The sequence below is a fragment of the Nyctibius grandis genome, chromosome 11 (assembly GCF_013368605.1).
Source record: "Nyctibius grandis isolate bNycGra1 chromosome 11, bNycGra1.pri, whole genome shotgun sequence".
In the NCBI taxonomy this organism is placed as follows: domain Eukaryota; kingdom Metazoa; phylum Chordata; class Aves; order Nyctibiiformes; family Nyctibiidae; genus Nyctibius; species Nyctibius grandis.
In genome coordinates, this window is record NC_090668.1 from 18,364,986 (window position 1) to 18,392,840 (window position 27,855).

Here is a 27,855-nt window from a genome sequence, read left to right on the forward strand (position 1 = left end):
AATAAATGGACCTGCCATTCATGTATAATCTAGATATTGCCACAAGCTTCATTGCTAAGCTTTCCTCCAAGCAATATCAACGAGAAAACGATTTTCTTCCATAATTTGTTTTTAATTTATTTGTATTTATTTTGACTAAATACAATGTTTAACATGATATCCTAATTGCCAAACCTGAAGATGAGATCCCTCCGAAGAGGGATCAACACAGCATCATGCAGCAACTCAAGTCACCCTTTCCAGGCAGGACTGCTTCGAGAGAGAGATCATTCTCCATATCCAGATAGCTCTTGGAATCTCTGTTGCACCTCCATGAAAGGACATTGTTTTACTGAAATACAATCCAATGGGTTAAGAAACAAGTTTTAATGTCATTTGTTTTGTAAATGAAATACTACTGTAATGCATTTTATTGCAACCTTTGTATAAGCAAATGCGGGGGGGGTGCTCTGTGAAGAACAAGGAAATACAAATTCCAATGTAAAAGTGGGTACAAGTTACTCACACAGACTAAGCAATTTTTATGGGAAAAACAATTTGTGGAAGCTACAAACTTTAAAATGTGCCCTCACTTACTATTAATGCAATGGTATGTGTTTCTTTGTTGCATTTTTTTAATTGCTCGTTATCTACACTGAATGTTCTTTTACATTTGTGTAATGTAGTCATCTGGGCTGAACTTTTTTAAACTAGATCTTTTAAAATAGGCAAGTACAAACTATTTTTAAAATGAAAAATTTGTGTAAATACACTAATATTTTTGAAAAAATACATTAAAATATGTATTTTAAAGTCTTACAATTAGTCTAATTTCTTTCAGAAAAATTGGAAGATGAGAAAAGGTCTGCCTGAGTAAGAGAACTCTTAGAAAAGCCATCACAGTGCTACTGGAGAATCCAAGTAGTATATGGGTTTGACATGAAGTCCATGGATATCAAGACTTTAACTTTCTGTAGTACTTCTTAAGTATTATCTGGTAGCTTGTATAAGAAACAGACAGCTTGTGGCAAAATAAATTAACTGGACCAGCTCTGATGACAGGAATTAGTGTTTGGGGATACAGTGCAAAGCTCAGAAAATTCATGAGTAGGACCTGACAGAGTTCCAGGCTTTTATAGTCTGGGGCAACTGTGTCTCTGACTCAAATTCCATTTGCTTTCAAAGGTTAAACAGTTGTTTTTCAAGAATTCATTCTAGAAGGGTTTTCTTTAGCTGTAGTGACTCTCCTACATCAGGGAACTAAGGCTGGGTCTAAACACTCTTCTTCTTTTGTAGACGTGTTGGGAGATGAACCAAACTTATGCAGCAATGGCCTGTGGTACACAACAGCGTTATTCTCTGAGACAAATCCTCTAGACAGTCAAGGCTTTATGATACCAGGAGAATGAAGCAGCCTTCTTCTGGTAATGGGTTCTCCACCTTTCACCCTTCTGGTAATGGGTGCTCCATCTTTCATTTCAACGTAAGAAATTTTTTACAGTAAGAACAATCATTTACTAGAACAACCTCCCCAGGGACATGGTAGAGTCCCCATTGCTGGAGGTTTTCAAGATGCAACTGAAGAGAGTGCTAGATAGTTTCACCTAGGCTCCCTTTCCCATCAAAGGTTGGACCAGATGATCTCTCGAGGTCCCTTCCAACCTGGGCTGTTCTATGATACTATGGTCTAACTTGGTGGGTTTAACTAGAGAACACAAACAGATGTTAACATTTGCTAGAACCTGTATTGCTCCACCTCCTTTTCCTTCTCCCTCTCCTCTCCTTCTCCCTTCCCAATGAAAACAAGAAAGATTATTTAGCATGTATGGCAGGACTTCTCAGATAAACTTTGTTGCTGTTAAAGACGGCATCATCGTGAGGGCAAGGGGCAGCTAAAGGAAAATGCCCACCTCCAGAACACCTATGGAAGTTCCTGTCAGAAATGACATTTTAAAACATATTTTGACATTATTTATTTGCGTCTAAGTCTTCATGGTAAGAACAGTAATTCTTACTCAGTTCCTTTTTGTGTACTATTGTAAGCACATATTGTAGTGGCTAACACGAGTCTATTAATACCATATTCACTTCCTTTTACTCTAATCTAGTAACCTGTTTTATACTGGGGAGTATGTTTTTTTAATTAAATATAAAAGGCTAACCTAGCCTTTTCAAAATCTAGGTGATGCAATAATTTTAGCATTTGCCTTCATGGTAAGGCCTCGGTTTAGACAAAAGAAGCCTGGATCATTAACAGTCCAGTGGGCTCCCAGGATAAAACCTCCATTTGCTCTGCATTTAAGAGCAAGAAAAGCAGTGATAAGATATACCACTCGGATTCTAAACATAATAAAATGTCTGAAAACAACAGGGCTATTAGCTAAGTCTTATAAAATAGTATAGATATGCTTTGTTAACTGTCATGAAGTTATCTACACATGACAGTGAGTAGTGTCCCAGGTCCCAGGGCACTGCTGTTTAAGGGATCCTTACAGCTGTCAGGAGACACAGAGGAGAACACATTAGTGTTTCTACAGCAAAAGATGAGGTCAAAGAGCTGCAGAGTGGGACAGCTGATGACTTCATCAGTGTGCACAATAGCTAAATTGAGATGTCACCAAATGCGACATAGAACAGATTTACGAAAACAACTATTCTCCTATAGAAGCGTCCTTTTCTGCACTTAAAGCTGGTTTGGATCATTAAATGTGCCAAACAAAGCCTCCAGCATCTCCCTTCAGACACTAGCACACCTTCCCCGCAGGCGCAGGGCCCGGGCTGCGAGGCCGATGGCGTCCCAAGCCGTGCGCCTGTACCATCGCGCCTGTGCGCCTTCACTCGCGACACCTCCCTCACGGCCCAGGCCCGGCGGCGGATGCCATGGGGATATGAAACCCTTTGGTACACGGTGGTAGAATATCCCGCTGAAATGTAATTTCCCTTTCTACAACGAAATTAGGAAAGGGGAAGTTCTTCGTAATCTACACCAGCCAAAAAAATAAAGATGGGCCTTGCCCAGGGGGCTGGCAGGGCCCACGCGGGCCCTCCAGCACCCGGTGGCCAGAGCCGAGCGGAGATGGCAGCCACCCAGGCCCCACAGCAGCGACCCTGCGGCCGGTGACACCCGGCGAGCGGGGCCCGGCGGCGGGCCGTCCCCCGGAGCCCTGCCCGGCAGCGCCGCCACCCCCGGGGCCCGCGAGGGCGAGGCCGGCGCTGCGTGCCGCGCTCGCTCGGCGCATGGAGCTGCCGGGGCAGGGCGGCGATATGGCGGCGGCGCTGCGGGCCGCTAAGCGGGCGCTGCGGGGGGAGCTGCGGCAGCGGCTGCGGGCGCTGGGCGCGGCGGAGAAGCAGCGCCAGTCCCGCCTGCTGAGTCGCAAGGTGGGTGCGGGCCGCGGCCCTGCCGCCGCACGGCGGCTGCCAGGAAGAGCGGCCCGGGGGCGGGAGGAGGGCCGAGGCGCCGGGACCGGCCCCGGCGCTGCGCGGGGAAGCCCGCCGGGGACTTCCCAGCCCCCGCCGGGGACCGAAGCGGTGACTCAGGGGACCCGCCGGCTCCTCGGCCGCTGCCCCGGCCTTCTCGGGCCTGTGCGCCGAGCCGGTGCGGGGGAGCTCCGCCTCGGCCCCGGCCTTCCCCCCTCGTCACTCCTAATCCATGCGGGGGACCGGGGCCGGTGGCTTTGGTGTGTGCGGTGACTGCAGTGAGCAGCGCCAGGCATCATCCAGTTAAAGCACGGGGTGTTTGTGAAACTGGAGGCAAACTGCCATAAACCCCAAACCAGCGGGGTTTCTCATGGGTTCGTGGTGGGTGTTTGTCTCCAGTGCTTCACATCGGGCTGGCTTTACGGCCAGCTCCCAGCAATGCACACAGAAATTCACAACTGTCTCTATTTGGCTTTGTTTAACTGGCTGTCGTTTCCCTTCTGTATCTTTCAGTGGTATTTCTTCCATGCAATTTTATTTCTAATATAATTTTTATACTTTAAAAAGACATAAAGCAGGGTTTACCTAACTAGTATCCTGGCACAGCATGATATCGGCATGTACTTTTGAAATGTCCTGTTTGCATTTGAATTACAAAGTTTTTATATAGATGTATTTTATCATTTTAATAAACGCAATAAAATTTTATTTTGCAGTCACTGCATGTAATAGAGCACAGTCCTTCTTTTTTTTTGCAGCACCGTTGGGTACTTCCAGATGATCTACATTTATATTGTTATTTTCCTGCCAGAGGATCTCAAATCATTTTATAGACTTCACTTAATACTAATGTGTAGCCGCTTCATGGATGGGATGTGGCACCATAGAAACTTCAGGTCATAGCAAGTTTAACTGGAACTCACTTAAGCTTTTTTTTTTATTGGGAATGCTTTTTTTTAAAAAAAATATGTAATGTCCTACTATCATAATAATGCATTTTAGTAACCGCACAACCTAGACTTAAATGTCTCAATTTTTAGAAAATACTGGCATATATCCTCTTCAAAAATGCAGTCCGCTGAGAGCTTTATAAGCACCTAGCCCGTGTAGTACTGAATTTTTAGAAGCCCTCAGCATTTCTCTAACTGCAGCTGATAAACTCAGCAACAGAGCACTCATTTTCTGCTAGTGAGAGCACACTAAAAGATAAAGCTTTTGTTTTGCTTAAAAGAAAGCATCGGGAAATATGACATATAAATTCATGTTACCTTGCCATTTTAATAATCTGACACGAACTGAAAATCCTGAGCTTGCTTGAGACAGAGTGGCATTGTGCAAGTGGCAGAAAGTAGAGTCAGCTTCCTTACAGGAGTGTAATACAGCAGACATGAAGGAATTTTTGAAAATGCTGAGAAAATATTTGGAACCATATAAGGCCGAAGATGTGGCTTTATAATGTATATCAGTGCTTGCAGCTAATAAAAGTGAGTAGGTTATTCTATAACACCTGAGCAATATTTCTAGTCGTAAAATCTCATCTCAAAAAAGATCTTTAAATTCAAAGTGAAATTGCTTCACAGGCTGACCTAGCCACTAGTATTTAATTAGCTTCTGGATGATTATTCTTTTTTAATGCTTATGTTCATGATTAAAGTCATGCTGTTTGCATGCTCTGATTCGGCAAAAATAGCCATCAGCTGGTGAACGAAGGGCAGATAATATTTGTTGAGTGTCGAAATTTTTTGCTTTTCTCAGAAACTGCTCCGAGTCATAGCAGCTTCATCTTCACAGTTCTGAAAACATCCGAAATTGTGCCTTCCTGACAGCATGTGGTTTTACATCTTCAACCTCATTTTTTTCTCCACGGCATGATCGATGTGTTACTGGACACGTCAGAGCAGGATGGACCTGTGTGGTGCCCACAGCACACAGCACCACTTTGAAAGAGGAGACTTTTGTTGTCTTGGTTTCTCTCTTCCCCAAACCCATGAGAAGGTTCAGCTCTGGAGGCCCTCAACAACATGAATCAGAGGCCTAGTCTGGCGTCTGCAATTTGACTAAATAGTCCGTTCTTTCAAACCAAAGCTGCCATGGAAATTCTGTTGTTTAAGAGCTTAATCGCTTAGTTGGAAAAATCCATATGTAAGGTTGGGCAAATCACAAAAGAAAGTAAAATATGGTTTTGAATTGTTAAGACGTTTCTGTGGCGAAGCAACACATTACCATAATTTGGTCCAGAGTGTTTCGTTATTTTTTTCACCTTACAAAAATATATCCATCATGTGAATATTTCACCTGGGCTTTTTAACTGCTGTGCTGGAAAGAAATTAAAAAAAAAAAGGAGTGAGAACTGTATCTCAACTCAGATAGGGGCATTTATCTTTCAAAACAGGGCCAGGGCAAAGGGTAAAGCTCAGAAGAGCAAGTTGCCCTGCAGTTATGCAAACACAGAGCAGAGGATTTGGTGCTCTCTGTTCCGTAGATAAGCACAGTTTCTCAATTGTGTGATATGTTTGACAGATTTTTGCAAGTGTGTAGAATAAGAATAAATCACATTTAAATGAGAAGGGACACATTTGTATTTGTTTTGTCCAGATGTAAGTAACAAAATACATAAGGTACTAGAGAACGAGAAAAAAAGCTTTAAAAAACCTCCCCTCAAATTTTAATGTGGAATTTGGTCTGGAATGGGGCAGAGACACAGTGAGGTATGAATCTGTTAACACTGTTTCACCATCTAAGTGTTTTTAATTTTCCTTCCTATATTCAGTCTTCTATAAGCCCAGCACAGAAAACCTCATGAAAATCAAAAAATGACAAGGCTGTCTTTCCTTCAAGCTCTGAAAAATGTGCAGTAATAAGATCAGCCATTAGAAGCAGGTGATGTTTGAAGTCATGTATCTAAACTTGCTGTAGGGAAGGCATTTCAGATTAAAGAAAGAAAGAGGGACCTGGTCGTGGAAGACTTTGTGCTCTGCAGTCATCTGCTCTGATGCTAATTTTCTTTTGAGTTCCTATAATTGATGTGGTTCTCATTCTACTTAGGCCTGGATGAGAGATGCAGCATGTATAAAGGATGGAAGAAAAGGAATGCAAAAACCTCATGTCTTGCATAAGCTGGCAGTTCTGACCTGCAGTATCTTTCTCCAGTGATGTTGGGCATTGGAGGATGTCTGCACTACATGGCACAAATATTTAAAGGATTGGAGATTGTCTCCAAAATTGTTTTTTGGTGGCCCAAACCTGTGTTACAATGTTTTGTTCACTGGGTGCAAAAATTTACCTATGTTGATTTTGCTGATGATAGAAATGTTAGAGTAGGAAACAAAGTCAGTTTATTCTCTTTACGATGTGTGGTAGTTTGTATCTCTACCCTTCTCAATGGATATTTTGGTCCAGTTGTGTGTTGAACTAAAATAAAGTAAGTCAATCTTTTCGTACACTTTTCATCTATTGATTACATCAATTTCCCATGTAGGTGATTGGCCATCCCAGGTACCAAGGATCCAAAAGAATTGCAATCTTTCTGAGCATGCCTGATGAAATTCGGACAGAAGAAATCATTAAGGACATTTTTAAGCAAGGCAAAGAGTGTTTCATCCCACGTTACAAGCCTCTCAGCAATCAAATGGATATGCTGAAGTTATCATCAGCTGAAGACATTTCTTCACTTACTTTGACATCCTGGAATATTCTTCAGCCTCGTGATGATGACAGTGCAAGAGAGGAGGCTCTTGCTGGTGGTGAGCATTTTCTTCCTGCATTATGGAGTTGTTGAGCCAGGAGTAGCCTGAAGGCCAGTAGGAAATAATCGGATAGCAAGAGTGAAATGAAATGTTACGCTTTGGTTTTATGTGTTGTAGAGGTGCTTAAGTCAATGTAATGCTGCTTTCTCTTGCCTGTTTTTCTCTACCCTGTGCCACCCCTGTGATATGCCAGCAGGGCAGGAACAAGACTGCATGGTTGATCCAGCTGAAGGAAATCCACTGCTCCAGATAAATCAGCTTCTTGGTCTGGTTCATGGACATCCTCAACGCAGTCTTGGCAAACATAACCTAGAGGCTCATGAAGGAGACAGGGGCTTGCCAGGAGTGGCTTGGGCTACCATTGAAAATCATGGGGGATTCACAGTTTGAGGATGCAGTCTGAGAACTTTAGTTTGCACTGCCTGAAGTTTAGGGAACTTTTCAGGTGATGCCTGTAGGCTGACACGAGAATTTTCTGAAATCTTTGATCCTGCAAATTCTATTGCATGGGTGAATCATAGTGCTGATATGGAGCCTGCCCATGCAGAACAGCTCTTCAGACTGAGACCTTAGGCCGAAAATTAAAGGGCTTTCTGGTAGGCTTGGATGAATACTGCAAAGTCTTTTCCATGATCATTCTCTCACATTTTGATTTTGATCTTATAATGGCGTCTCAGACACTGGATTCTTCATAGGGTTGAAAATTCGTTTAGATCTAGCTAGTGGCATTTGTGTTTTGGTCCCAAAATAACCTCTCTCTTTCTTAACTTAAAATTCCCCAACTTCTACAAAACTGTAAACAAACTTACTTTTTCTGTGTCTGCATTCATTATTTTCATACCTTTTGTAAACACATTAATATCTTCCTGAAACATCTGCAGAAATATTTAATATTATTAATAGAAGACTCATGTTGAACTCATGCTTGAAACCTCAGTCTGTGAAAATTTTCTCTAGGTGGAAAGTCACCATGCAGACGGCTACCACACCTCACAGACTTACCAGCTTTTTAATGCTTGATAAATGAATATAACATTTATGACTCTGGTTGAACTTGGGTTTCTATTTGCTTTAGGATGCCAATGTACTTTCCCAGAACACTGCACTGTGTTTATTTCTCTTTTCAATCTCTGCCTCTTTCCTAATGCAAAATCTTTCTGTGTCCACATTTTAGCTAGCAAGGAATTTCACTGCTTCATACAACCATCTTTTTTATATTTAATATTTAGCACTGTTACTTGTTTTCCTAACTTTTTTCAAAAAATTGTGTATATTGGTGGGTTTTCGGGGCTTTTGAAGGTAACTCTTAAAATGCCTAGGATTCTGTTGACTGAGCTTAGTTCAGGCACTCAGGACAAGCTTTTGTACTGATGAGCTGCTGTTAATTGAATTTAACAAGTCTGTTGCAGAGATCACAGAATAAACACACAGTTTTAGGTATGATGGGAGCAAGGACTACCTGCTGTAGAGTGCACTGGGAGGTATCGGTTGGGGATGGTCCAGGTGCCACGTGGTGAAGATGGGGGAAGGCAGGAGTGACCTTTGGTACCTGGCTAGTTCTGGAGCTGCTGTTTTGTTCTCTGCACCAGGGCATGGTTATGGGCAGAGAGCAATGCTAGAGAGCTACAGCAGTCTACAGAGAGATGCCAAGGGAGCTACAAGTGGCAGTTGTACCAATTGGTGTATGTCCATCTCAGACTTGTTCTGGAGCTTCATTTTAGTCTGTATGTACTGAGTAACTTAGGAGTAATTCAGTTTGGATTGGAAGTGAGACCTTGGTCCTTTATCCTTGGACAGTTTTTGTAGATTAGAGAATAAGTTCAGGTTTTTTTCACTATTGCATAATCAGACCCCCTCCCAATTTGTCCCCGCAGAAACACACACTGCATCTCAGTGTGTCTTTAAATTCCTTTTGCTATATTTTTCATGTCAGTTATCATATTTTTTGAATTTTGATATGTTTGCAGGAATGCAAATTGCCTCGCTACTACATCCATCCTCCATTGTTGGAATTATGCATGGATGAAACACTTATCTCTGTGATGTTATCAAATACAGTGGTGATCCGAGGCATTTACATTGTTATAAGGAGATAACACGGTGTTATATTAGTAATGTTCCCATTGCTGGCATAAGTTGCTATGTAATTTCCAAGAAATACCCTGCAGGTACATAAATAAGTCATGTCACTTCTGAGTGTATTCATTTTGCATGACAAAAAGCTTAAATTCACACTGTCCTTAAAACTTCAGGCATGGTTATTGTGAAGAATAGCTCAAATATAAGATTAGGTATAATTTTTGCATAGAGTTTCCCAGTATTTGTTAGTACTGACAAGCTATGTTGAATAGACATGAACCCCTCCTTTTGGAGACTGTCCTTCTTCTGTTGGATCAGGGTTTACCCATTTTCATCTTGGCAATACACCATATTACACCTTGTTGTCATAAACAAGTATCACTGCAGTTTTGGTAGTAGAAAGTCTGTCATCTTTTCTGCCATGCACAGGTGACAGTAATTGTGATATGAAAAGTTGATTTCTTTAGGCTAAATCGACACCATAACAGAAAGAGCGAAGGTGGAAGAAGTTCAGGTATTTTGTTTGGAGTAGGGGTGTATGTAGGTGCATGACTAGGTTCATTTCCAGCTATACCTGCTGAAAGATTTAGACAACTTTTGGAGCAAGCCAGTGGTACATTTTCTTAAGAGGTACCAATTCCCATCTGTGTCCTTACCCATCAGAAGTATAAAAGTGCACCGGTATCGGGTTTTGCCGAAGGTAATACTTCTGGCGAAAGTTCAGGCGGGTTGCAGTAATTGTTTACAGGAGTGTAGATACCTTGCACAACTTTGGAAGGAGTAAATCAGATAAAACCATGCTCCCTGTTTGCTTTTTATCACGACTCCTACAGAAATTTAAAGGACACTTCCCCAGCAGCTCTAATTTCAATGTGGTTTGGGGAGGCGGTGTGATTCAGCGGGCTGGACATGGGTTTCCTCATTTGTAATGTTATTTATTATTACTTAAATCTGCTCTGAGAACTGTGTGTGAAAAGCAAAGTTATTCCTGTGAAAAAATAGGTTATTCTTACTGAGACTTGAAAAAATTGACTGGGTTGAGTATCTCCATATGGTAAAATTCTTGGAGGTGGATTCTTTGAAGGGAGGCAGGTGGCCAACTTTGGACTGAGGAATCTCAGCTGGAAGTCTTGGACCTGAGCAAATACTGTGCTTAAATGTTCATAACTGAACTGAACTACTGACTAGTAGTTGAAGGTGTACAATAAATTATAGACAACTTTAAAACGTTCACCTGGGTGATGGGGAGAGGGGTTTTGGCCTAGATATTTTTCTTTGGCTGAAAAATAAAGAGTTATTAGAAATTATGGCTCTGAATCTGCTTACTATAATGAACTGTGAGGTGCTCTCCTAAGAAATGCAAGAAACAGGATTATGTGTACAAACTTTATTCAGCCTCTTTATCTGTGTAAATTCTGCCCTGGTCTTTAAGTACATTATTACATATTCCTTGCCTGTCAGATCAGAGCTCGTTCAAAGGTGGACGCAGATGCAGTGATCTGGGCTCTTTCAAAGATGCAAAATGTGAACACTGCTTGCTGTTAATGAATGCCACTAACAAGTATCCGCTCCGTCATTTGCTTTCTCTCTGTTCAAGTTAGAGCTGCAGGCCTTTTTTACCGTGTATTATTCAAACTTTGGTATGGAGACAGAGGTCTTTGTTTCTGTATGGGCTATTCATCACTACAATGTTCAATGACTTAAAGACATTAACTGGTATTTGCTGATGGAGAAGCAGCAGAGGCTCAGGATCCTAGTTCCAGCCTGGGCTGTGCAGAGGAGCAGCCCCCAGTGAACACAGACTCTTTTGCTTGTTTTTCCAAACATGACGACATCTTCTTTCTTCCCTCCAGAATGATAATTTCCCAAGCTTCTCTTGTTGTTGGGCTAGACCCCCCTTTCCAAGCTTTAATTTCTCTGCCACCATAGTGCCCCTCTCCATCCTTCTGCTCTTTGCCCAACCTATCTGAATCTCACTCTCCAAGTGTCCTTCTGTGGCCTTTCTGACCACGTTCCCCACTTCCTCCAGCTCTCAGTCCTAGCCTGTCATTTCAGGGGCAGCTGAGCCAAGATAAATAGCTTGCCTCTGCCAAAAGGCACGAGATCATGTGCTTTGTCTTCTTTCACTTGTCCACTTCCAGACATGCAAGATTCCCCGTCCCAATTTACTCATTTCCTTCCCCACTGTTCTGGCTTCCTTCTCTTTTTCATTGGCTTAGAAAAACTCCTTCTCTGTTAAATAGTACCTTTTGTACTAAACAGTTCAAAAGCCTTATTTTGTGATTGTTTCTTTTGGGCAGTGCCTGATTAAATAAGCTGCTGCCCTCTCTCCTCCTCTTTGTCTGCACCCCTTCTCTCCTGTGCCAGCACAGATGCCCCTGCAGCCACGTTGGGAGCTATACTGGGAAGCCAGCCTTGGTTAGGAGTATCCCCAGACCGATAAAAGGCTCTTCCTCTCTCAGACAGGGCCACCACGCAGATTTGGACTGATGCAACCGAAGGGCTGGTAGAAAGCTGGTGATGAGGGGTTGCGTAAACCAGTGGCAGGCCAAAAAAAGTCTTAGTGAAACTTCAGTCCTCGTTTCCTTCCATGTTTCAGTTCCCAGTCTTGCCCCAGCAGCAGTACTAGGAGCGGCCACTGAAATGAAAGTCCTTTGGAGTCCTCGAAGTTGGGAGCAGGGCTGGCAGGAGGAGCTGAGCCTGCAGCTCCCTGTGCTCTGTCTTTGTGGCGATACTGGCTTAAGGAGTTTTCTCTCCTCGTGTTTTCAGCATATCCCTGCCTCTCCATGGTAAACTGAATCAGCGGGCTGCTCTGGACGAAGGGTATTTTCCTCCTCTCCTCCACCCTGTTTTGGTTGGTATTTTTTTAACCCAGATGAGTGGATCCAGTTTACCGTGAGGCCGTATCAGTGCAATGCATGTGAGGTAGGAATGAGTATCCAGGATGGAGAGAATGTCCCCTGTAAACTGGCACTGGCTCCTAGAGAGGGTCGTGAGGCCACCCACGCCACTGTGACTCCAGCAGCTGTATGGAGAGGGTGGCATCTTCAGAGAGGCCCAGGGTTCACCATGACACGCCTTCCCTAAGCCTGTGCAAATGGCGGGTTTTCAAACATTTACAACATTGTATAAGCCCAGCTCAGATGGATTTGAATGGGGCTAAAGCCACATCATTGACACAGAGCAAGATTTCAAGTTCTTACCTCAAAGCATGGAGCAACAGAGCTTTCCCGGTTGTTTTTTGCTAGCTTTGTTCTTAGAGACCAGTGAACCATTTTTCCTGAAATAAAAGAAACATAACCCCCTCGCAGCTTGGCATAAATACCCAAGCTGAAAAATGTCAGCACTGGAAAATAGAGCATCTTATATGTAATGGGGAATGCTGAATAATCTGCTGCTACTCCACTAATGTATTTTTGCTCCCAGAAATGAAGGTATTAAAAACTAGAGTTGTATTTTGTAATTTAGTTTGGGGACTTCTGGCATTTTTAGTACTGGAAACTCTGGTGGCCTACTGATCTCAATATTTGTGTTGCACCTTCAAGACAACTAGTGAAATATTAACTAGATAATCCGTGCTTTAAATAACAGTATATTTATTATTAATAATAAGGAAAGATCCAAATTTCAAACAAAAGTGAGGAAATACTAACGTGTCTAGCAGCAACTTATTGCAGCTTTGTTTTCACATAACCTTTTGAGTGTTGGCTTTTAAGGTTAGGGTAGTTATATCTTTCTGCCCTTATAACTTCCAGAACACTTGGGATCTGCCTTGCAGAGACATTTTAGTCTGCAGAAGCTCTTTTTCACCTGTCTTTAAACTCCTGCTAGTTATTCATACAGTCGAAGAGGCTGCATTTGCTGCCAGGACTGATGGCCTTGTGATGCCATCAGTATTCTTAGTTATTCCAAATTTTAGCACAGTTCTTTAGAAGTGTGACTGAAGTGGTGGCAATACAGTCTTAAGAGAAATAGGTTTAACTTACAGCTGCGAAATAAAATGGGATGGAAAAAAAAGATAATGGGTTGGACCTCCACCCCCCCCAAAAAAAAGATGCACCAGAAATGTGAAGATTTTGAAATATGAGGCACATTAGAGTTTAGAAATCAAAAACAGTGTGAGGAGAAAACGCTACGTCTTGAAGCACAGGGAAGGTCTAATATGCTACTTCAGCTCCATTAGATGTTGTATAGCTGTACATGAAGGCATAATGGGACCATACAAAATGGTGCTAATCATTCTGAAAAAAGACATGTAGTAAATAATTCTCAGGGGTAACTGTGAATATTTAAATGAGGTATATGCAGATTGGAATGTATCTGGAATAAACAATGTATGCGTATGTGAAAAGCAGCAATGTTAAATATTACTGCTTAGGAAAAAACAAAAAAATACCCCAAACAAGATTGTATAGTGATTGAGGGTACTATTAGATTTTCTTTTCCTCTGGGAGACTTGATTAAAACTTATAGTACAATATATGTCAAGGGATAGATTATAATTTTAAATCTTTTTACACTGGTCATAAAAAAGAAAACCTGAGAGCATGGCATGACACGAAATTGAAAATCGAGGCTTAGCTCTTAATGTAATTTATTTTTTAATGAAATGATTTAAAGTTTGGAATGAACTTCTGCCTGGAGACAATGAGCCATAGTATTTTGATATGCATAAGGAGAACAAATTCAGTTCAAGTGAGGCATTAACATTCTGGTGATGAGTCTTCTTGTGGAGAGAGGATGCTTCCCCTCACGCAGTGCGGGATCAGAGCACAGCACATACAATCCAGCATCATGTGTTTAACAAGATTCAGGAAATCCCACAACTTGTAGCTGTGTAGAAATAACTGAGATTTCTTCCTACCTCTGCAGCTCCAGTCCCGGGTTTAACCCCTCGCAAACAGGTTCTGGTTTTTCTTTACCTGTGGGCATTCAGAGTGTTCCTCTAAGCATCTAATTTTATTTGTATTAAGCCCTTGGCTCTGCTGCCTTCTGACAGCTGTAAGTTGTACTGGTTAGTTAGTTGTAATGTGAAATATTATGTTCCTTATTATGTTAATATTATATTATGTTCCTATGCTAGGTGAAATATTATGTTCCTTGTGTTCATTTTAGATTTGCTGCTTTCAGTTCAAGTGATACCTCATGCTTCTATGATGAGAAGTAAATAAGGATGTTTGATTTAGTTTCATTTTATTATTCATTGTTTTGTTAAACCTGTATTATATCAATTGTGTTTTTTTCTATTAGGCTTTGTCCATTTTCTTATTCTCATACAGAAGCTTTTTTAGATCTGTAAGAGTTCCAGCCATTGCTCTTTCAACCTTTGCAATCTCTGATGTTATTTTGGAGAAAAGATGCCTGAGAGAACATTTTATGCCCAGGTAAAGAAATACTATGAAATATATGTAATGGCACTGCAGAAGTTAATTTTTTCTGTATATACCATAACACTGCTTTTCAAATCAGCTCACTGGGCACATCTTTTTTACTGGTGTACACACAGGTATCCCAAAACGATGTGTCGTTACAAAAATGCCTGTTCCAGTATTAAAGTTCTATGGAATAATTTTACATTCTTCTGTGTAACATGTTCAGTATCTGGTGGAGCTAGGAAAATACTTGCTTGGAAATAAGATATTTCAGTGTTGGACCCAGCTGTGGTAGCAACTGTTTTCCTCAGGGTTTTTCTGCACCCCAGCCTTCAGTTGAAAGATGTGGGTCTCCATCCCTGGCACTGGGGCTGCTCTCCCCTGCAGCTGGTGTCTGCCCTTCCCCTTGATGTCTGCACAGCATCCACAACTCTCTGAAACAGCTTAATAACAATCAGCACCCAATTTGCTAGGTGAATGCAGACACTTTTAGCTGAGCTTCTCCCGGGGCTTCTGTTCACAAACAGGTATGGCGTGATTACAAAGAGTCTCTTTCTTTGAAAGGCTTTTGAAAAAATGTTCTAAAATGCAAAAGTTGATGTGTTTATGTGGCATCACATTGTACTGCCCTTTGGTGTCCTTATGTCCTCAGTTTCCTTGGCGCAGACTGAACAGTGAACACTGTGTGGTTTAATTTTAATACAGCCTGTGCCAGGGTATCCTGCAGTGAACCTGGAGGGCTGAGAGCTCTGGAACATTAAAGCTTTTTACTTTCATAAAGTTCATTAAGGCTTTAAAGGAGTGCTTTTCCTTGTAATCATCTTAAGTGTCACATCCATGTTTGCCTTCTTGCAGAAAACATTCTCCTTGCACTCAGCAAAACAACTAAAAAGATTACTTCTGCTGTAATCAATTAAAGTTTAAAGAGAAGTGAAAGCAACATAGGCAAGGGCTTTAAATTCACTGCAAGTGACTCTCAAGTGTTTTGTTTCAAAGAGGGCTAATTTTGCTACAGTGAATGTGAACAGTAGCATTGTCATTTTCTTCATACTGTTTCCTAGAGACAGGAGTCTCTCAAAAGCAAGTAAGAGGTTAGGTTCAATTCTGGAGTGTGGCATGAGTCTATACAACAAACTCATACAGGGGAAATGCAAACGTGCAGGTATCTCTGGCTGCAGTCATTAATCCAGACAGACATTTTTGTCTTCCTTTATTTTCATTTTTGGAAAGCAAAAGCCAGCACCAAGCTCATCTCAGTGCTTTTTTGTACAACATCTGGACAATCTGGAGAACAGGAGAGGAAGCTTTTTCCTGCTGCCCACCTCTGTACAGTAATGTGGATTGAAGATGCTGTTTGGTGAGACAGCTGAGCCCTGCTAGCAGCGGGCTGGTGCCAGGAGGGGCAGTCCTGCTGCCTTTTTCTTGCTTCCAGCTCTGTGTTCCCCTCATCCTTCCAACCACGGTGCCATCTCCGGTACTCACTGCTGAGCAGATTCAGTTCATGTATCTGGCAGAAAATTAGTACTTTTTTTTTCTTTCTTTTTCCTAGGATTGGTTTTCTGCCAGCTTAGTGGGCTATTAAATCAGGTCAGCACTTTTCCAGCTACAAAAGATTTGTCGTCTTGGCACAGTTAATCCCTGCTGTCTTTGCTGAGATTCGAAATACATTGTCATTTCCCCTGTACGGTGGGAAATTCCTTGGACCTGGCCGAGAGCCACGGGCTTTCAGGGAGCAGGAGTCTCACGCTGCTGTTTGACAGTGTAAGGATAGCTCTTGGTCTTTATGTTTGGCATCATAACTGGACTCAATTCCTGTTTGTGCTGGCTTTTGTGCATATGAGATGGGAAGCAGCTTTTGGGGTGTAGATGGAGGGCAAATTCCCATCCTGGAGTGACATAAAGCCTTTTGCCTGCAGGTGTCAGTGTTCCATACATTTACTGTGGAGCACTGGGGTCATTTAGGAAGTTTTCCTAGAATTAAAATCTCATCCAGGCATTGTAGTCACACACACAGGAGAACAAGTGCTCCAGCCTAATGTCTCCAAAAAATATGAGGTTGGAGTGAGGGAGGTGGAGGATTCCTGGGAGAGTCAGGTTTTTTAAGCTGTGCAAGCTTAAAAAGGTAAAAGAAAATCTTGTGAGAGAAGAAGCAGGATTTCTCAGCTGTTGTGATGTTGATACGTTTGACACTAACACTGAGGGTGCCATCACCTCCAGACCAGCTGACTCTACATGTTCAATAAGCCCTGCCTGTAAGCATGCCTAATGTTCCTGTCCAGTGGTGTAACTCCTTACAGGAGTCAGGTTTATGCATTGATGAAGAGGTTGGTGTCTTAACCGTTTATATTTCACAAGCAGTTCTGCATATTTTACGATAGGCTATTTGCTGAGTGAGTCAAAGGGAGTTGGAAATATTGATAGTGATGCATGATGTATTGAAAAAATCCCCAAATGATTCACTTCTGTCATATTTTGATTGAAAAATATCCAGACAGCAGCATGCAAAAGAGGACGAAGGGTGAAGAAATGCAATAGTGCACATGTGCATGTATTGAGTGGAAGTATTTAAATAAGCGCTCAGATAAACACTATGGGAAGAGTAGCTGATAAGATCTTAAAGAATTAAATGTGAAAACCCTTAAAAGATACATGAAGATCCTTGTATTTTAAGCTGCAGCAGTGTTAGGACAATCCCGACATAAACAATTCAAGCACCAATGCCTTGTGAGCATCTCTAAAGGAGCAGATTTGCAGTCAGCATTTGCTGATTTAACAAGATGCGTTGATGTGCTGTAAAGTGGCTCTAATGCCGTTTGTCCTCTCTTTGGAATTGCTCCTTGGTACATCTTGTTTCAGGGTATTTTGGTGGTTTAAAATCACAGGACAACCCAGGTGCAAGCCTTTGAACCAAACATTTTTCGTTGCCCATGTTTTCCCAATCAGACTGTTCTAACTCCGCTCACGTATATGAATATTGGGAGTAGATAAGTCATTTTCCACGGACTGATAACTAAAGCATTTCTCAGCTATTATTTCCTTTACTCTGAATTTGCAAAACCAGACATTTTTGTAGGTGGCATTGAGTGATTATGGTTTATTTACGGGGCTTACGCAGACCCGATGAATAATAGTGAAATAGAAAAGTACTTGTTCAAATTTTCTTTTAGGTAGACATTTGGCATATTCTGGAAATGAGACACAAGACCTCAGCTGACTGTAGGTTAAACCTCAGGGGAAATGAGTGTGATGGTTATGGTCTCGCACAGCCTTCCCACATTGTGAAATGAGCTAGAATTTGAACACAAGTCTGAGCCTTATACAGTAGCTTCCCTGATGACACATGAAAGGATATTTATTTGTGGAGCAGGATAGGTTTGTTCCTGCATGGCTGACGTACTACAGCTGACGCTGTGCAATGCACTTTACTTTTCAAATGCATTGGCACTAAATTGGTAAGATTTTGTTTTAAATGAATTCGAAATAGGAGGATGTTTGCTTGATCATAGCTTAGTAGCACAGGAGCTGATCAAACGGCTTTATTAGTGTGTTTTGCAGTTTTAATAACGGGAGAGTGGCAGCCACTCCATTGTTTTAAACCTGTATGACTGATGGCTATCGTGTAGCTTCTCAGGGAGAAGTATAAATATTTTATTATGCTGTAGTTCAGAAGGGCAAGTGTGCACTGTGGAGACCAATGTTTCATGCTGACACGAAGCACTGACATGGATGAGTAGACCGATAAACGCTGAGTTGCTTGGTGCTTGTTTGTGGATTCTGCTGACAGTTCTATTTTCTGCAAAATATTTTATTGAAGTAATAACAGAAGTTGTCTCAGTCATGCTAGTGGACCAATTACCTGGGGCACGTGGATTGCAGAGGAGATAGTCTGCTTGGCATCTATATGTATGTAAAAAGTAGATTGGTGAGTTATGGGTATGCATGGACATGAGTTAAAAGTTTTTTAGAAGACAAAAGGACAAAACACCTTCCTCGTGCCTGCAATTCCCATACACAAATAGGAATGAAAATAAAGCAAGTGATTGCCCCTGGTGTTAAAAGCATTTCTGCCTGGATGAGGTGACCAGTAGCCTTGAGAGCCTCATGGTGTGCCCCATGGCAGGAGACCATGGACGGAGCCTGGGGGATTTGGATGTGATACTTTGATTTTTGATTCCTGTGCCTGGCTAGTGCGTGCTGGATGTAAAGCGAGCACCTCTCTGGCTTCCCTTCTAAAGCAACAGATGTCTATGAATGGTTAGAAAACAGTGAGTCCTGCTGAAGTGCTGTGGTACTGCACCATTAAAGGTGTTCACACAGGGCAAACACCTGGAGGGAAAGCTACTGACTGCAGTTTAAAACGAGCTGTTTTTTCAATCTAATATGAAACACAACTTTTAGTCCTGTTAAGGTGACTGTTTGGGATCATAAGGAGAGTAGAGAGCGAGCACTGTAGGAAAGCACTAGAGGAGAGCTGTTGATGAACAACCAACAACAAATATTTACAAGAGAAAAGAATTTATTTTTCTCAAACTCGTGTCAGGAACTCGGGATGTTTTCTGTGTAGTTTCCAAGGTCGGTGCAGAGGGCAGTCAGTGGGGCAATGCTGATGTACGGTAACTGAGGATCTGATCCTTGCAGTGTAACTTGGGTTTCCAAGGAGATGAGGATCCGTGCTGAGCTTCTGATATTGATTTTCAAAGGCTATATCATGTGAGCAAATCAAAATTATCAGATAAGAGTTTCCTTTCTGTTTAAGGGATTGTATTTACATTTTAGCAGACTGGCTGGGGCAAAGTTAGGCAATGTAACTGTTCTTGTCTGTGATCCCCTGTGTTAGTGGAAGAAGTCAGCATCATTGGTTTTGGATGAATGACATTTTTTCAAATGCTTATCAATTGCAGCAAAGGGTAGTGTTTTTGTCTCCTTGCTCATTTGAATGAGGATATAACAGTATCTGGCTTCTCCAGGGCTTAGTCAGGATAAGGAGGTGGTTTCCTCTGGAAGCAATCCCAGCCCTTCCAGGAACCACGCACCTTGGTACCATCTGGATTAGGCTTGCAGTGAACAGATCTGGCATTTCCCTTTTTGACCTTATACCAAGGCAAGTGTGTTGTAGCAGAGATGCTGCGCTTGAAACCAAGGGCAGGGTTTTTCCAAAGGGCAGAAAACTTTTCTCTGGAAGGAAATACCAAGCTGTTAGCAACCTCAGGAGTGTTGCGAGGGGCACCCGGGCCGTTCTAGGGAGAAGGCTTAGCACTGATCATACAGGGGAAGGGATTTGTTTTGCTGCAGCGTAAGTGAAGTGTTTGCTTCTGTGGAGTTGTTTTCCCCGAGGTCTGGTGATTAACCCAGACCACAGTGTTCGGTGCTGTGTAAATACAGAACAAGATGATGATCTGTGCCCTATAGAGTACATGTTCAGAAGCTAACACCTACCCAAGGGGCCTATCTGTCTATGCCGATGCTGACAATAATTAAAGTTACAATAACGACTCTGTCATTAATTAGAACTTTCTGGGTTATTGCAACTCATTGGCTTATACCCTGTGCGTCACCAAGACTGATACTTTCAATGTTAGGATGAAGTGACTGAGTGTGCCAGGGTAGCAGATACAGAGGCAGCAGGTGGTTACTGCGCCCTTTTCATTCTGAAAAGTAAGGTTTTCCTGCAAAAGGGTTTGTTTTTTTTTTCTCCATTGTGGTCCTTGCTAGATCAGAAAAGGGCCAAAGGAAGCTTTCATTCCTTGTAAATAAACAGCTTTCAAATATTTGTCACCTCCGCAGAGGTTGTGCGTAGACAGATCCGACATTGTTTATGGCATGCGTAGCACCATGAATGCTCCTTTCCTTTAAGCAGAAAGTTGTTCTTGTCGTGGTGCTTCTGGTCCTGCACCTTATGTGATAATCGTTTACATCCGAGCGATGCAGGGGGAGTCCCTCCCTACCACCGCAGAACGAGCTGTGCATGGAAAAAACCCAACCGCTGAAGAGCACGTTCTTGCCCAAGGTACCAGGCTGGGAGGATCAAGCCATCCTTGTGGGAATGGAGTAAACGATGCACGAACTTCTGTGCTTCAGGGAGAAGCTCAAACTGCACAGCTGCTGCTGTGCGGAGCAGCAGCGGTGGCATATAGAGCTGATTGCTATTGACCTCTTGTAGCCCTGAGCTCAGAAGGCGTCTGTGCTGCGAGCATGATTTTTATGAGCATGTTGCCGTTCTTTACAGGAACACAGGAGATGCTGCAGCTCGGCCTCTGCCTTGTCCTCTTGTAAGTGCTTTGGAGGCGAGGATCAAAAGAGTCCTGGCTCCCACTTTGATGGGTCCCAGGCACTTCGCTGTGTCCACAAAGCAAGTGACAGCAAGGGATGAGAAGGTGGGATGACAGAGTATTTCGGTTTCATCTTCCCTTAGGACTGTCTAGCTGTGCAGGGGGAGATGAATGACCCCACATGGTGGGTGTCAGTGGACTGATGGAGCATCTTCAAACCTGGGAGGAGAGGGGCCATGCTGGCTGCTCCTTCAGAGGGCAGGACAAGTCCCACGCAGTCTTTACATGACCTATATCTGTGCAGTTTGATGGACTCTTCTGTAACTAACCGTTGTCAAGAACACTTCTGAAAATGCCGGCTGGCGTTTCAAATAGGAACATCAGATTAAGGAGAAGAGAGGTAATGAGGTGCAAGGAGAAAATCCTTCCCTGGGGAACAAATCAGACCTGATATCATCATGAAGGGTAATGAGAAATGCACTACCGAACTGAGGAGATTCACCGCAGCAGCCTGGAGGAAGCGGAACCGTGTGTTCCTATTTAAAACACCAGAGAGGGGATGCTAGTGTTTTGGTCTGATAGTTAAGGCAGGGGACGCACAGCTTGCACACCTGCCTTTTGCATGTAGTTTTGCCACACATTTCCTGAGTCCTTGGGCAAGTCATTTCACTTCTCTGTGACATAAGGTATGTCTACATAGACACGTGCAAGTCAGTGCGAATAGAGTGTGCCTGTACACCCACGTGGCAGGTTCTGAAGCTGTGACTGTATCTACGCTGTTAAATAACGCAGGGCTAAGTCACACAGACTAGTCCTGTACACACTACACAGAACTTGGCCTGTCTCTTCTTTTTTCGTCTCACGTGATACCTCTGTGGCCCTAAGGCCACTCTTTTTCCTAGTTCATAGTATCTTTAATAATGTAAGGCCTTACGGCAGACCATCACAGCAGTAGTGTTGTAGCATCAGTCTGAGGATTTGTGTTGCATATTCTGACATGTGGCGGGAAAGCCTGTGTCTGTGTCTGGAGGAGCAAAGCCAGTTTTGTTGGTGTAGGAGGACTGCTCAGGGTGGAAGGAACCAGACCTGTACTCTCCTGTCTACTGCCCGTGGGAATCCTGTACCCTGGAGCAGGCATGGGTGTCACTTGGACCGGCAGTGCCAGGCAGTATGCTGACAATTAAACAGTATTGACCAGCCGTGCTCATGTAAATCAATTTGTTTTCTGGCCCTGATGTATTTAGCAGTATAAATGAAACCTGTGTGGCCATGTCAGCATGGCTGCATGCCCACATTGATAGATAAGTCAGGGTATATTATTTCATACACGGTACTACTCAGTTGAAGGAGCTGTGGCTACAAGAGCTCATGTCATACAGCATCTATTAGGTGACTGTCATCACAATTGCCAACCTTACTGGGATAGCCAGTAGCTTAATTAAAGTTTATAACAAGCTTTGATATTCTGTACATAGAAACCCCGGGATTGAGTTCCTTGAGACAGTGTTTTCAGCCTTCAGCAATTTGCAGACCACATGCAAGTATTCCAGGAGAAGCACAGATTACCTATAGCAAAAGCCCGCTTGACTGTGGGTGTGCTTTTCTGGGTTTTCTTTCCTGGGCTCCTGGAACCTCAGAGATCAAAGAACCAACAGTTAATGGCTACGGACACAGAGGGGACAGTGGACGTTACAAGGAAAGGGACAGAAATAAGTGGAGATCATGAGACCTCTTTTAGACTGTTTTACAAGGCACTAAAAAACTGATGCGGTGTTTGATGCCCAAGTACCTGCTCTGTCTTCTCAGGGACAAGGATGCCATTTCACACAGCGGTCTGTGGGAGCAAGAGGAGTAGGATGTGAGAACGGAGCAAGCCTGCAGGGCATCCTGAGTGGCGACTAGTGGTCCTACAGGGCTGTAAGGGCCTGGGAGCATGAGGGCCCCATGCCAAGAGGGGTAAGATGTTCTTACCCTCACCTGCCATCCTGTTGATGTGCTTTCATTGCTGATAGTAATCTTGTGTGTCTGCAATCTTGGTCTCATCTGTGTCTGCAATCTTGGTCTCATCTGTGTGTCACCTCTCATCCTGTGGCAGCTCTTCCCCCACGCTGCCGCAGGCACCACAAGAGGTTTTGTTGCTCCCCAAGTTGTGTGGCGGGGAAGTGTTTTCTCCATGCAGCTCTCTGCCGTTCGTTCTAGATCCCGGAGCAGGACTTGGGGCTAATGGTGCTTGAACTGCCTTCGGGCTCCTTGCGGTGTAGCTGTGTCATTTTTCTACCAAAAGTCTTGCTTGGCATTTTACTTAAATCTTGTGCGGTGTGAGTTGCCTGGATATCAGACAGCGTGTTGTGAGTCAGAGCAAAAGCATTCAGTACTGCAGTGCTCCACTGGAAGAAAAATATAAGGGTTACTATTACAGTATTTACAGCATCATTTTTCATATTGATATCTGCACAAGCTTGTTTGAGTTATTCGGCATAAAAAAATCCATGATTATAGAGGAGCTGACTCATTAAAACAGACTGTTTCTCCAGAGTACCCAGAAGAAAACACAGTGCTTTAAAACATCTAAATTCAGTCGAGTGTGCCCTGTGCTATCACTTAAACTACACAGAAAATATCATTCTTCCCTGCACTGTTCCTGCCAATTCCCTCTTTCCTTAGTGCTTCCCCTGACTTTTCTTCTTCCTCTCTGTAATACAGATGTAAGGAGAAATGGCACCTTTTTACTCTGCAGATTTGCCCCTTGTGTGCATTCTTACCTGCCAACAGTAGTGACTGCAAGTATTTCCTGCTTTTTGCCATGAGAGTCACATGAAGTGAAGACAGCTAAAAAAAAAAGTGTAAGGCAGAGTGTGTTTCTTTCTGTGCATCATTAGTGTGGTACATGCTGGTTTCTGGGCCACCCGAATACTTATGTGAAGTCGATGTGAGGCAAATCATGGAGAGGATAAGTAGTGAACACAAGAGTAACTTGTGGAGGGTTTGACCTGCAGAATCTATTACTGACCATGCTAATGGGGAGCAGATCAGCCAGTTTCTAGGTCCTCGTCCCGACAATTGGCAAATACATATTTTTCCTTGCAAACTGAGGAGATGTGGCATGGTACGTCCAGCGTCATGTACATGGCCATACCATAAAAATGGCATTTTTTTTCAGGTGAGACCATACTTCTGCTGTCATGCCTCTTTTCCTCTTTGTTTGCCATTTGCCATTTGTCTGTCCTATGAGTCAAAAGTTGACTGCAGAGTGGTAAAACACTCAGACTCCCTTTTATTTCAACCAGTAATGTTCTGTGGTCTGCCCTTTGGCTAACAAATGCCAAAATCCCTTTTATTTCAACCTCCTCTTACTTCCCTGACCTCTTTAAAGAAACCACGCTTCTTAACTGTATGATGCCAGATTTGCAAGATTGATCTTCCCTAAGCATCTCACGCTGAGTTGCCTTGCATATTTTATATCTATGTTCTAATTAAGTTATCAGGTCGTGATGGATGGATGTTCGCATCAGTGACTCTTTTCTGAACGATGAACAGTAGAAGGAAATCTCCAGGAGCCTGGGAAGTGTGTGCAAATGAGTTGGTCTTATGTGAACTTTTAACATGCTCTTCCAGGCTGAGTTCAGAGTTGATATATGATCTCAGACGGGATTCCCTGGAAATTCAAAAACTCTGCTTAGCTCTGGCTCTTCCAGTACATGCTGCCACACATCTCCTTGAATGTTGGGCATCATTCCTCAGCTAGATGTAGAGAGAGCAGCTCAATCCAAAACGGCGGGAGGGAGTAGGTTGGATGTAGAAAAAGCGGAAAAATACCTAACACATCCTAGCCCTGGTGAAGGAGCAGAAGCTAGTTATGGAAACGCTGCTTGAGGCTAAGTACAGTTCCCATAAGAAAGAAGCAGCAGTGGACTGAAATGCAGTATTTTCTTTCTTTCCAGACTCATGTCAGCTGTGTTTTAGTCTGCACTGGCTTTCCGCTACTGTTCCTGCCCTTCTTTTCTTAAGTGTCTGTCCGCTACAGCAGCAAGTAATGAAAGACTTACTTTGCATTGTGAAACTAGTTAGCGGCATGTTCCTGGGTTCAGCGGTCAGTACCAGGCCAGCCAAGCTCATTTTTTTAGAGGATGTCCTTGCAAGACTTCTCACACTAAATGAACAAGCCTTGCATAAGTAACGGGAATCTGCACGCTGGCTGCATCCATGCCGGGCAGTCGCTCAGCAAGGCAGCCGGTTTCCTTTGCCTACCTGGCAGCGATGTGAATCAACTCCTGAAACAAGTGGGCAGCCAAGCGTAAATTGTAGCTTGCTACCTGGCATGACGCCATTCCACATCCGTTCACAGACTATGAACAAAGCAAGAAAACGGGCTTAGTTGACCTTGCCTTTTGATCAGGAGCTGGTTGGTGGGGTCTTTTGTCAGGGTTTCACCGGCCGGTTGGGTTTGTTTTGTCCAGATGATTGGCAGCTTATGCAGCTTGTTTCATTTTTTTAACTGATTTTGAGTTCCAAACAAGTGCAATCTCAGAAGAGTCTCGGGGAACCCATACGTCCCTCCAGAAGGAGGGATATTCAGGGCAGGCGAGCAGAATGGCTGTGTGTGCTGCTGGAGCAACAGTGACAATTGCTGGAGGCTCAGGAAGAAAGTCCTTTGGGAGAAGGGGAACCTGACATGAAGAGACAAGCCTTCAAATCCTGATCTTGATATAAGAGGGAAAATACCCACTTTCAGAATACATTGTGTTCAAAGCTCTTTGGTTGTGGGAGGTTGAGCAAAGGTTCATGACATCTTACGGTTGTGTCGAGAAGATTCTCTCTCTCTCTTATGCATCTTCTTTGCATTCTTTCTTCCTTTTCTATTTCTGTGTCTGATGTTGAAGTTCATTTGATTTTCTGATTCCTCCTGCATTTAATTTCCCCGAGTTCAATCTCTGCCTGGATTTAGAGTCATAATCATTAGTATTTGGAAGTGTGGGGTTAAAATGATAAAAGAAATTTGTTATAAGGTAGATTTTCTTCCTTCTAGCTTTTCAAGGTCTAATTATTTTACGGCTGATCTAGTATGCAATTGATAAGATGAAAATGTAAATTTACAGATTTAATATTCAAAGTATTTTTCATCTGATCAAAGAGAGGGAAGCATTTTGCAAAACACAAAGCTTGCATTTTTGCAAATGTCTGAAGTTATGTGGATGTAGTCAAGCCATGAGGAAATCACAGTGCATCCACTAATGTTTGTTTCATTTTTCTACAGGGGGTCTTGACCTTATCTTCATGCCAGGCCTTGGGTTTGACAAAAAAGGCAACAGACTGGGAAGAGGGAAAGGATATTATGATACCTATCTTGAAAGATGTATGAAACATCCCAGTGGAAAGCCTTACACAATTGCCTTGGCTTTTAGGGAACAGATTTGTGAATCAGTGCCTGTGGCAGAAAATGATGTCCAAGTAGATGAAGTCCTTTACGAAGACTGCTGAAAGTATCTTGATACCAGCCCACCTTCAGCGTGACCAACCAAAGACATCAGATCCATCAATCATGACTTTTTAATAGTCATATATTTGGGAGCAATAAAATATACTACTTGTGTTTGAACAACAAAAAAAAACAGTGTAAATGTGGTAATAGTAGTGAGGATTGCATTGATTTGCTTCTGATTAGGAAGTATCTGGTGTGAATTCTTATTCTAGAATCAACAGAAACAAGAATGTGTGACTGTTTATTACAGTAACAACCATTTCTCGTCATCATACTTTTGAGGAATGAGCTACTTGATACTTAACAGTTGTATTGTTTCAGTGAACTGTCTACTAATGTAGTTCTTGATCCATTCTGGAATTAGATACGTGTTATGGTAAAAGTTCTTAGTACTTAAATATTATGTGCATCCATGAGCAAAACAAGAAAATGCCAGATAAGTCCTATAGTAAACTGGGCAAAAAATGATGATTAGAAAAAAGCCTTAACTGATTTTAGTGTATACAATAATTTTGACTGTTGGCTCCTTGAAGTTGTCTTAAAATAAAAGGAGTATCTGTTAATAAAAAAAGGTTCATGTCCGTAGCTTTGATATATGGTTCTTTCCTTTATCTGAATACAAGAGAGTAATGGTGCCGCTGGTGCATGTGGTGGAGCATCCTCCAGCTCCTCACAGCTCTGCGGTGCTGCCTTACAGAGGGGAGACCGACTCGTACAATTCAAGACCTTTGAGAAATAAATGTGATGAGAAAATTGGGCTGTGTTTTTTTTTCACAATGCTGGCGCAGGCTTTGTGTGTGGCAGACCTATTTCCAGGTTTGTCTGCAGGGCTGTTGGAGTTCACTGATCACATTAGGCTCAGCGCTATGCCGTATGGCACGGCCTGCCATGGACATCAACGGAGCTACGCTGAAGCCAGTATTTTTCACAGTGGAAACGTGGATCCCAAATCTGATAGATGTTTTAAATGCATATATTAAGTCCAGCCCCATTCAACAAGCTACCTGCTTCCACCCCACCAAAACCAGTGGGTGCTTTTAGTGGTGTCCTGCCTCAAGGTTTAACCATGGTGCTTTACCTGGGATCCCGAGACGTGTTTACGTGTTTTTGGTTAGTGTGACACTAAGCATGACTGCATGAGTGTTGCTCCAGCTCTACTTTAGACACAAAATTAAGAGACTATGTCAGCATAACAGAACATGATCAGAGGCTAATGACCTCTGGCTGCTATGTTCAAGCTGAGGGAAAGTGATGATGTTTGGTTTTAAGGGTGAATACTATTTTTTTGAGCTGTGTTTTATTAGGATGCCTCATGCCATGTAAATTAAATGGCTACCATGAAAGCAAACTCTTTATCCAAAACCTCTGTGCCTTGTGGTTTTGCTTTCCTGAGACATTCTTTATATAAGAGGGTTTTTTTATTATTATTATTATTCTTTGCCCAGTTAGATATGAGTTTATTTACAGAACTTTATGGCCCTTTTGGATTAGCTTTTGATCTTGCTGTCTGAGCT

The 27,855-nt window shown here is 42.7% G+C and overlaps 1 protein-coding gene across 3 annotated transcripts; it reads left to right on the top strand.

The window, feature by feature from the left end:
- The first annotated feature begins 3,214 nt into the window (after window positions 1-3,214).
- Window positions 3,215-26,918, top strand: MTHFS (methenyltetrahydrofolate synthetase). 3 transcript variants are annotated; one of them, XM_068410646.1, is made up of 4 exons: window positions 3,284-3,357; window positions 4,155-4,292; window positions 6,875-7,139; window positions 26,117-26,918. In XM_068410646.1, the coding sequence occupies exons 3-4, from the start codon at window positions 6,929-6,931 to the stop codon at window positions 26,338-26,340; spliced, it is 435 nt and encodes a 144-aa protein (XP_068266747.1). In that variant the 5' UTR covers window positions 3,284-3,357; window positions 4,155-4,292; window positions 6,875-6,928; the 3' UTR covers window positions 26,341-26,918. The 3 variants fall into 3 exon arrangements, with proteins under 3 accessions (XP_068266744.1, XP_068266747.1, XP_068266745.1); XM_068410643.1 differs by lacking the exon at window positions 4,155-4,292 and having other exon boundaries at window positions 3,215-3,357; XM_068410644.1 differs by lacking the exons at window positions 3,284-3,357; window positions 4,155-4,292 and adding an exon at window positions 4,615-4,880.
- The last annotated feature ends 937 nt before the right edge of the window (window positions 26,919-27,855 follow it).

Excerpts from the sequence above, each read along its gene's own strand:
- MTHFS (XM_068410643.1), top strand. The coding sequence starts at position 3,217 with ATGGAGCTGCCGGGGCAGGGCGGCGATATGGCGGCGGCGCTGCGGGCC. Across the intron at positions 3,358-6,874 it reads CCCGCCTGCTGAGTCGCAAG|GTGATTGGCCATCCCAGGTA; the intron begins GTGGGTGCGGGC and ends TTTCCCATGTAG. Across the intron at positions 7,140-26,116 it reads AGAGGAGGCTCTTGCTGGTG|GGGGTCTTGACCTTATCTTC; the intron begins GTGAGCATTTTC and ends ATTTTTCTACAG.